Consider the following 9,314-nt stretch of genomic DNA (forward strand, 5'->3'; position numbering starts at 1 on the left):
GTATTTTAGTATACTTCCAAAGAGATTATTTATGCACTGGATGGAGCTATCCTTCTGCATGTAATTACAGTCTTTCAAACTATACTTTAGCTTTAGATAGCTAAATAAAATGGCTTTGTTACAAATCAGTCTTTTCAGGAGAAGGACCAAAAGAAAGAACTTTCTGAAGTCTGTTGATCTCTCTTTGGTTTGGTTTTTTCCTGCTTTTTACTTCAGGGACTCTCACAGGCTGTTTGCTTTAATTTAATGCAAACCAACCTCTGGAATATGTCCCTAAACATGTTCCAGGAGAAGAAGAAATCAAGTCCATGGCTTGCTTTGAGGATGAGTTTTTTGCTTTATGGTAGGGAGCAGTGAAGTTTCTCAATTAAAAATTACTAAAAAAAAAAATACACATTTGCATTTGCTTTTACCTGTCAGAGTTTCTTTCTGCAATCTGGCAGCTGGCTGCATCTGTCATTCTGCAAAGACTGAATAGCTTGTCTTCCATGTATTTGTTGTTTCTCTGTAGAACAGGAAAATATTGTCATAATGATATTCAGTACTTTTTTTCTAAGTAACAGAAATGAAAACTTTCCTACAGAAAGGCACAGTTATTACTGGATAAGAGCTCCTTTACAACTCTATACTGTTTACCCAAACACTGATAAGGCAATTTTGCATTTCCAAGCATAATTTTTTAGATACATTGCATATACCTGGACTTCAGTCTGACATGGTTCGTTATTAAAGCAGGGACATTTTTCCCTCTGAAGAATCAGTGCTCACAAGTGTATATGCATAGAAGTTTGACAACATTTAGGGGTAACGGTATCAAAAGACGTATTTTTCTATAATGCACTTAATCCACAGTAAAATGGAATTCAGGTGTCAGACAATGGAGGAAATTTAGGTTTTTACATCTAACTTCAATTATTTATATACATACTGAGAACTACTAAATCTCAATCATGTTCTGTCACATTTGTTCAGGTACATCTATGGATTTAGGATTGTGTGTAGTACTGCTAGGAGATACATTATTTATGGAGTTGCCTTTGGAAGCTCTGAGTATCTTTAAAGAGGAAGGAATAAGTTCGGTATCCAGAGATTTTTCTCTCCAGATTCTCTACAATCGAATACACCTGGCTGAGTCAGGTACTATCAGATAAACATTATTTTCATTATCATGATGATGCAGTGAACAAGATACTTAACATTTAAATAATATGAATGGTGTATTATATTTTACTGGAAGACTGCCACATACTAGGTTTCCAGTACTGTAGATGGAATAGATAGTGCAGTAGACTTATTTAAGTAATGCACAGGCTGATTATAGTTGCATTGCGAGGTAATTTAAAATAACCTCTACATATTAAAGAAGTATGTAAAACTATACAAGTATGGTCTTAAACTCTTTAAACTCTTCAACTCTTAAACTCTTTCAGCTACACTGAAAAAACTGAAATAAGAATTCAAGCTTCTGTTAATTTTCTTTAACATTAGTTTAAGACTTTGCTCAAAATATCATATGTAAAAAAAATTTAATCTTTGAGCTACTTCCTCACTGTATAGCTAAGATTACTTTAAGCGCTCAGGTCAACTCTGCAATTCTTGTGCTATGCCTGAGCAAAATCAGATCGCAGAGACTTTATGGATTTCTTTCATTACTGCAGACACACCCTATACTCAGTGAAATGAGTTTGTTAAGTGAGGTAGTTGTACAGTAGGTAAACTTGTCCTTATGGCATCTTGAAACTAATTTCTTATTTATTCTAAAAGTGAGTAATAAATGCAGGCACTAAGCAGTTTTTTTGTATAAATCAAATATACCTTCTAGTACTGAATTTAAAAATTTGAAGTCATGTTTTGTTCATACATAGATAAAAACACATTTTAACTCAATTTATTAAAGCTAGTGGGCCTAAGCTAAAAAATAGGCTAAGTTTAGAAAATCTCACTCTCTACCATGAAAGTATTCTGTTCCAGAGAGGCTCAGTATTGTGTTCATATCTGTAATATCTAGTGCTTTTCCATTTCATCCCTCCTTTCTAAAGGGAAGGAATTGTGAATAATCTGATATAAGAATATTTTTAGTCTACATACACATTCATATACTGTTACAGGACTGTTAGAAAGAGTTTTAGAACATCTATGGTTTTCCCTTTTTAAAAGTGAAATTTCTTATGGTTGCATAACTTTAGAAGAGTAAAAATGAGAGGAAGCATAGTTGAAAATTCTCGCTTTGTGCAACTATGAAAGTAGTCACTGAATGAGGAGAGAAACACTAGCCATATGAGTAATGATGCATATCTCAAACTCCACCAACTTGCAATGCACTCCAGTGATAACTGGCTGAGACATGTACTTTGGGTGATAGTCATATATATAGTGAGAAAAATAAATCAGTTTTCTGTGCTTTTTAAAAATATCTTAAAGAAATAAAAAATCATATTCAAATATGAAATTTTCTTTCCCCTTTCGATCTCTGTATGTCTCACGGAAGCTTCAGTTTTTCCAGTAACATCAACAGTGAATAAGCTAAGAAAATGCTTTGGTAGTCACTTTTCAACTCTGTCCTAAATCAGAAATTTAATGAAGCATTTGCATGTCTATGGGATCATATCTTGTGCTTGTTTTCTATATTCAAGCCGTTATTTTTAGACAAAAGGGTTGGGGGAATGTCCTTGCCTTGATGTGATGTGAAATTAATTTTTATTTTTCTAGTTTAAATTCTTATTATTACACCATAACAAATATAAGTAGTCCTTCAAGAAAGTTGTATTATCTAAAACTGCCTGTATCTTTAAAAAATCCAAATTGTTATTTTCAATTCCACAGAGGCTGAAGTTAAAACAGATGTTGAAATATCTAAAGAAACAAAACTAAAATCTCATCATCAGAAGAATGTCAAAACGGTGAACTTTCCAGATTTTAAAAATAAACTCAATAGGAGTAGCTTTTCTTTTTGTGTAAAAAATGTTAAAGAACAAGTGGCTTGTATAGAAGCTGATTATATATGCTAGAATGTTGAAGCTGAATAAATATCTCATGAGGCCATATGATTTTTTTACTTGTTAATTTTGCAATAATGACAGAATTATTGTTTCTTTGAAAAATCATACTCTCTGTGTAAATATGACATATTTAACAACATACCAAGGGAGTTGCTTATAGTTACTAAAATACTTCCCCCAGCAATATAGTATATTTTATATAGTGTATGCACATATTTTTATAAATATATGTATGTATGCATATATACCTATATATATGTGCACACGTATGTATATATGTAATATATGTATATGCATTGTAGATAATGCAGAACAGCTTATGCTTTTAATTTCCGTTGACATTTGAGTATCATGCTGCTTTTAATCCTACTTCAAAACTTTAGAACATTTTTTTTTTAGTTATGTGACACAGGGAATTCAATACTTTTAATATTCGATTGAGACTTCTGCATGTAATAGAATATATATTCTTTTTAATTGTAGGCACCAATTAATCCTGATTTACTCTTCAATTGCTTGCCTGTTGATACCCATAATTTTAAATGTATCCTTTCACAGACTATTAACTAAGTGTATCAGTTAAACTTTCTTTTTTGTTGTTTACATTGCATTGTTTATACTTAACTGTTTATCAGATATTGTGGACCCCTATAATGAAGGAAGAGAGTCAGGTAATATTTATTAAATATTTTCTCCGTAAACTAACCGTAAACTAACCATGGAATTTAGAAATTTTTGTAACAGAAAATTAAGTCATGACATCAAGATGTTGACAAAAGAACTTAGCTTTTCATCAGAACAGTACTACTTATCACATGTCAAATGGTACATCAGTGAAACAATATAACCTGTTTCAGGTTCAGGAAAGAAATTAGATTGTCTTATTACTTATTTCATATCACAAAATAATGGCCTAATATCACCAAGAAAATGATTACTTGAGTAATCCTTCTTACTATGTAATTCAATTAAAAACACATGCTTACTTTCAAGAACTTGTTATAGCATTTTTAATTTTTCAAATTTATGCCATTAAGATACAATATCAGTAGGGTGAGGAAGGATATAGGTTAATTGAAAGGATATGATGTTTTGTATGATCTTCTTTGTTTTACAAGAAATTTGCTTAAAAGTTATGAATGGGCTTGGCACAAACAGTACTGAGTGGGAATGGACCGGGACAGAAATAGTTGGACTCACTGCACTTATGCAGCAGTTCTCAAGCTAAAGACTACAAATAAAGCATGTGTAACATAAAGTTTTTGCAGTTGTTTGAAAGGTGAAGGGTGCTATGATAGACACAAACAGCCCTATAAGGATATTTGAGAGGGTTGTTATTTCATTTTGGAATGTATTTATCAAGGCAGTAGTCACTGAATGAAAATGAAGAGGAGAGGAGAGGGAGAAGAGAGGGAGAGGAGAGGAGAGGAGAGGAGAGGAGAGGAGAGGAGAGGAGAGGAGAGGAGAGGAGAGGAGAGGAGAGGAGAGGAGAGGAGAGGAGAGGAGAGGAGAGGAGAGGAGAGGAGAGGAGAGGAGAGGGAAGAGGAGAGAGGAGAGAGAAGAGGAGGAGAGAGAAGAGGAGAGAGGAGAGGAGGAGAGAGGAGAGAGAAGAGGAGGAGAGAGAAGAGGAGAAGAGAGGATAGAATAGAATAGTTCAGTTGGAAGGGACATACAGTGATCATCTAGTCCAGCTGTCTGACCTCTTCAGAGCTGACCAAAAGTTAAAGCATGTTATTAAGGATATTGTCCAAATGCCTCTTAAACCCCGACAGGCTTGGGGCATCAACCAAAGAAGGTGGGTTTGGAGCCTTGCTTGTTGAAATCAGGGCTCTGGAAACTCAGTTATTTTCTCCATCTACTTAAGTCTTCCCTGAGCCTCTGGAACAGAACTGTTTGAGCAGTGCTGATGTTTTCAACTCTTTACACTTTCCTCAAGGCATCTAGAATTTTTTCTTTGTTCTTTTAAAGCTTTTAACCAGTCTACTGAAAAATCCTTGTCAGATGTAAAATACACCTTTCAAATGGGAATTACAAACAATTTTACTTGGAAAATCTCATAATTGCTACAGTTTGAAAAGCCAGACTTAGGTTTAAAAAAATTTAAGATATAATGATGGCCTAGAACCCCCCAAATATTATATTGTCTTTTTAAAATTATTGAAATTAAGATTGCCCAGAGTCCTTTGTAGCATGTTAAGCTCATAAGGATGAAATTCTGTTGTTACAGAAGCTTTAAGTCCTTCCCAAATAATAAAGGAGATCCTAGAAAAATACCATGACCCATTTACACTACAGTGGGAAGGAGTTGTTGGCAATATACATGTTCCAAGGTTTGTAATATTCTATCTGCTTTCATGTTTTATCCGTGTTTCTTTTTTAAAATTGTGTTTATTCCAGGAGGCTTTGTTTGTAAAATAGAGTCACATTTTGCTGAGCTCGTAAACATATAGCTAACCATTGTCTTGATTTCCAACGCATATTTAGATTTGTAGACAGAATATTTTAGGGATCTGAAATACAGCACCACAAAGTGATTTAGTCAGATTGGTTGCATCTGAGTTGCTGTATATATAGATAACACAATTTTGACAAAAAGCCTGCTGGTGCAGTCTTTGATGAATGTTGTATGTGAGCATAAATGTAATTTCTGGCTTTGCTCATAACCATTTTTAAATCCAAATGTTAAAAATTATAGCATCTCTATGCACATTGAGTCAGCTGTAAGATTGGTGCACAGATTTCAGATGCAAAGTAGTGAAGGGGTGCATCTCACAGTTTACAATTTCAAACATCTGATCATGAAGCTAATACCATTTTATAAAGTTTATTCCTAAACACACTTTGTACTTTATAGAAGCACTTTACTTTTGAGATCATAGCTATAGAGGCATAAAAGGGATTTTAAGAGGTTAAGCAGTGACAAGTCCTGTAAATGTATCAACAGAGTCATCACCAGACCTTCCTTTATAACCACTAGTTTAATTGGTCATTTGAAATCTTCTCTACATAGGTAAAATCACTGTGTAGGTACTCTAGTGTTTCTTCATAACAATTGCAAAGATTGGCACCTGTTATCAAATTGCATAGTTTTTCTGCCAGATAGGCTGATTATTCTCACCTCTTTTCAAAACTTAATTTCTTCATATCCTGATGGGTGCATACATGAATTCTCTCATTGACTGTTAGACTAAATACTGTTATTTCAAAGCTGTACAATGAATACACTGATGATTTAATTTTTTTTAGGAGAGTCTGGTATTTATCTAAAAATACACTGTCTCTTATTTTCTATGCGATGTTACTAAACTAAGTATATCTTTGTACTAAAATAATTATTATTAATAGCCTATATGAATTATTACACTTTCCATATAATTCTGCAGTCTTGTTTATCTCCTTGCTTTGCATGCTGACTTTTTGTATAAATATTTCTGGAGTAAATAACATTGAAGTGTTTGCTATGGATAGTTTCTGGAAAATATTCTTGTAAAATATGAACACAAGAGTAACTTCCTTGCTTTCCTCTTCCTTCCTACCAGCCAAGCCGAATGGGAGCAGCTGTTGACAAACTGTAGTGCATTTCTGTTCTATGGGATGGAGAGATTCATGTCTCATATTTTACTCAACAGACTGGTTGCTATGAACATCCCAAGTGAGATAAGAAAATCGAAAAATATTTTTTTAATTACACCACCCTTGGTTTCCAATTGTGTTTATTTCATACTGTATCATTATCACAGTATTGATGTTGGCAAGTAGGGACTTTTTTAAAGATCTGGGGTTTTAATTGGAAAAACTTTGCATTGTGGAGACTTTATTCTATTGCACAACTCTCTTCTTTTTCCTCACAATTAAGTTTAGTCATTTTCCACTTCCAAATGTTGGAATTTCTTAAGTTCCAAAAACTGAGTCAACACCTGTTGTTTTTCCCAGTAACTTATCTAGTTTTCTATGGAATTTAGTACTTGATGAAAAAGTATTTTTCATTGTTAAGAACAACCTCTGCAATACCACTTCTCCAAAATTCCTCAGTCTCCACTCAGGCAAAGCAGAATTGTCTTTCAAGACCAGGTTAATGCTGAATGGTTACTCTGGTATTATGGAGCATTTGTAGACTGAGAAGGTTTGTTTTTTTTTTTTTTTTTCTCTGCTTCTTCATGACTAATTAGTCTTTCTTGTGTTGTAGCATAAGGCTTAAATTCAGGTCTGCTTTTTTTGATTCACGATATTCCTTTCTCCTCCTATTCCCCTCACACATCTGGAAGCAGCTCAACTTTGGAGTTGTGCTGAATTTGTCAGAGTAGCTGAATTGTTATATTGCTATATTGTGTTGAGAAGTAAAATTTGAGGAGGACAGTATATATCAGGTTGTAAAGCCCTGAAAAGCAACATGAAGCTTCTTGAGGAAGCGTTGATTATCAAGTGATTTAAACATGTATATGTAAATATTAATGAAAATCAGGAAAATATGTCTTCCTATATACATCGATCACTCTTGAAAATGAGGTTTCAAATGTCTGTAGGACAGATATTTACAGGTCTGGTAATCAAGAATATGTCTTCCTATATACATTGGTCACTCTTGAAAACAAGGTTTCAAATGTCTGCAGGCCAAATATTTACAGGTCTGATAACTTTTGGAATGTTCCTGAGCATGTTGTTAACTCTCCCCCTGTGTCCTGATCTTAAAATATGCCAGGATTAATTCTTCAGTCCATCTTACTTCCTTTAATGGAGAATAAACTAATGTCAATTGTATTGTTTTTAGTCCTCAAAGAACTGTTCTATTTTCTGACAACCTACACAACTTCTAATTGTTAGCTGGTAAAATTACTGTTGTCTTTCAGACTGAGTTTTAATCTATTGTAGAGCCAATCTTCATGTTAGAAGTATTTTATTAATAACTGTGAACTGTGTCTGAGGTTTCTGAGGGCTCTAACCTGGATCCAATATTATCGAGTTTTGTCATTGGTCATTTACATGATGAAATAGAATATATCATTGCTGAATCTGGGTTTGAGACTAGGCTGAGAAAGAGAATGAGGTTGTTCAGCAAATCCTGAAATGCAGGATTGTAATGCAAATTAACCTTGCTTTATGGGAATGATTAGCAGGAGGTAATTAAGGAATGGTTAGAGAAAAATGTTATACTTAAGCAGAAATATCGGTTAAACATCAATAAGTTATGAAATAACTGCCTAAGGGGCAGAATTACAGAATAGATTCGAGAGGTGGATTACAAATTAAACAGTCATCTTGCTAGGGGAAAAAATCCCTAAAAAATCCCTAAGGTCTGTATAGGGGTAATTATACAGGAGTATCATTTGCAAGATATATCAAATAATTCCCCACTCTGCTTTACACTGTTTTGCAAGGGTCTCAACTGGAGAAGAATATAGATCTGATATTGAAGAAATTATTAGTGGAAACATTAAGAGTGGTCAGAAGGCTATACCGCAGATTTGTGTGCATAGTTTTGTTAATAAATATGTATGTTTTCATACATATATATGCATAAAAAACATACTTTAGGAAGAAAGATTGACATATTGAGGGGAGACATGATGGTAGGTCTCAAGCATATCAAAGGCTTTCCAAGCAGAAAGGTAATTTACTTCTCATCTGCGTGGGTTAGGAGAGTAACTAACGGGTTTAAGCTGTTTTACAATTCATTAATTGTACAATCATGATTACAAATCATTATTAGTTATACCAAGGTGGCACAGGAAAAAAACCTGCAAAAGACTGTGGAGAAGTGTAGCAAAGTTACATCAAATAATGTTAGGATGACTTTATTAATGTTCTTTTAATTAATACTTGTCAATTTTGGCTGAAATATATAAATTTTATACTAGTTGTTTAGTCTGTGTTCAAGAAAGTAATTGACTTAAGAAAGGTCTGATTTACTTATGTTTATTATGTTGGGCATTATTATTAGTGCAAATACCATTGCTATCATATATTTTTTTCCAGAATGCCATTTGATGATACTTCTAGATCTGGTGCGATCAAAGCAAAGTTACCAAAGAATTACAAACTCTGGCATCCACAAAAGGTAGGATAAAGTTTATTTCAGTAAAGTCCACAAAATGTAGGGTTTTTTTATTTCAGAGCAAAGTTAAAATTTTGAGTTGTAAATATTCTTATTTACTTCGACATTTAGAAGGGCTTATATCTACAGCTAACGGAGAAATTAGCCTCTTGTAGCTTCATTCTATACATAGGGCTAAATAGGATGAAAGGTCTGTTACAAGGCAGTGATCAAGAAAATATGACACGGAAATCTTGCTACATTATACATACCTCCCAGTTCTG

The 9,314-nt window shown here is 33.6% G+C and overlaps 1 protein-coding gene across 1 annotated transcript in view; it reads left to right on the top strand.

The window, feature by feature from the left end:
• Positions 1-9,314, top strand: part of CFAP46 (cilia and flagella associated protein 46) — a 95,683-nt gene that overhangs the window by 81,148 nt on the left and 5,221 nt on the right. Inside the window, exons 50-56 of the mRNA XM_033001301.2 lie at positions 973-1,137; positions 2,824-2,900; positions 3,483-3,543; positions 3,635-3,670; positions 5,227-5,329; positions 6,539-6,651; positions 8,973-9,054. Coding sequence (XP_032857192.2) covers positions 973-1,137; positions 2,824-2,900; positions 3,483-3,543; positions 3,635-3,670; positions 5,227-5,329; positions 6,539-6,651; positions 8,973-9,054 — 637 coding nt within the window. The remainder of the gene's footprint in view (positions 1-972; positions 1,138-2,823; positions 2,901-3,482; positions 3,544-3,634; positions 3,671-5,226; positions 5,330-6,538; positions 6,652-8,972; positions 9,055-9,314) is intronic.

This window comes from Tyto alba, unplaced genomic scaffold (genome assembly GCF_018691265.1).
Source record: "Tyto alba isolate M040663 unplaced genomic scaffold, T.alba_DEE_v4.0 Super-Scaffold_1, whole genome shotgun sequence".
Classification (NCBI taxonomy): Eukaryota; Metazoa; Chordata; class Aves; order Strigiformes; family Tytonidae; genus Tyto; species Tyto alba.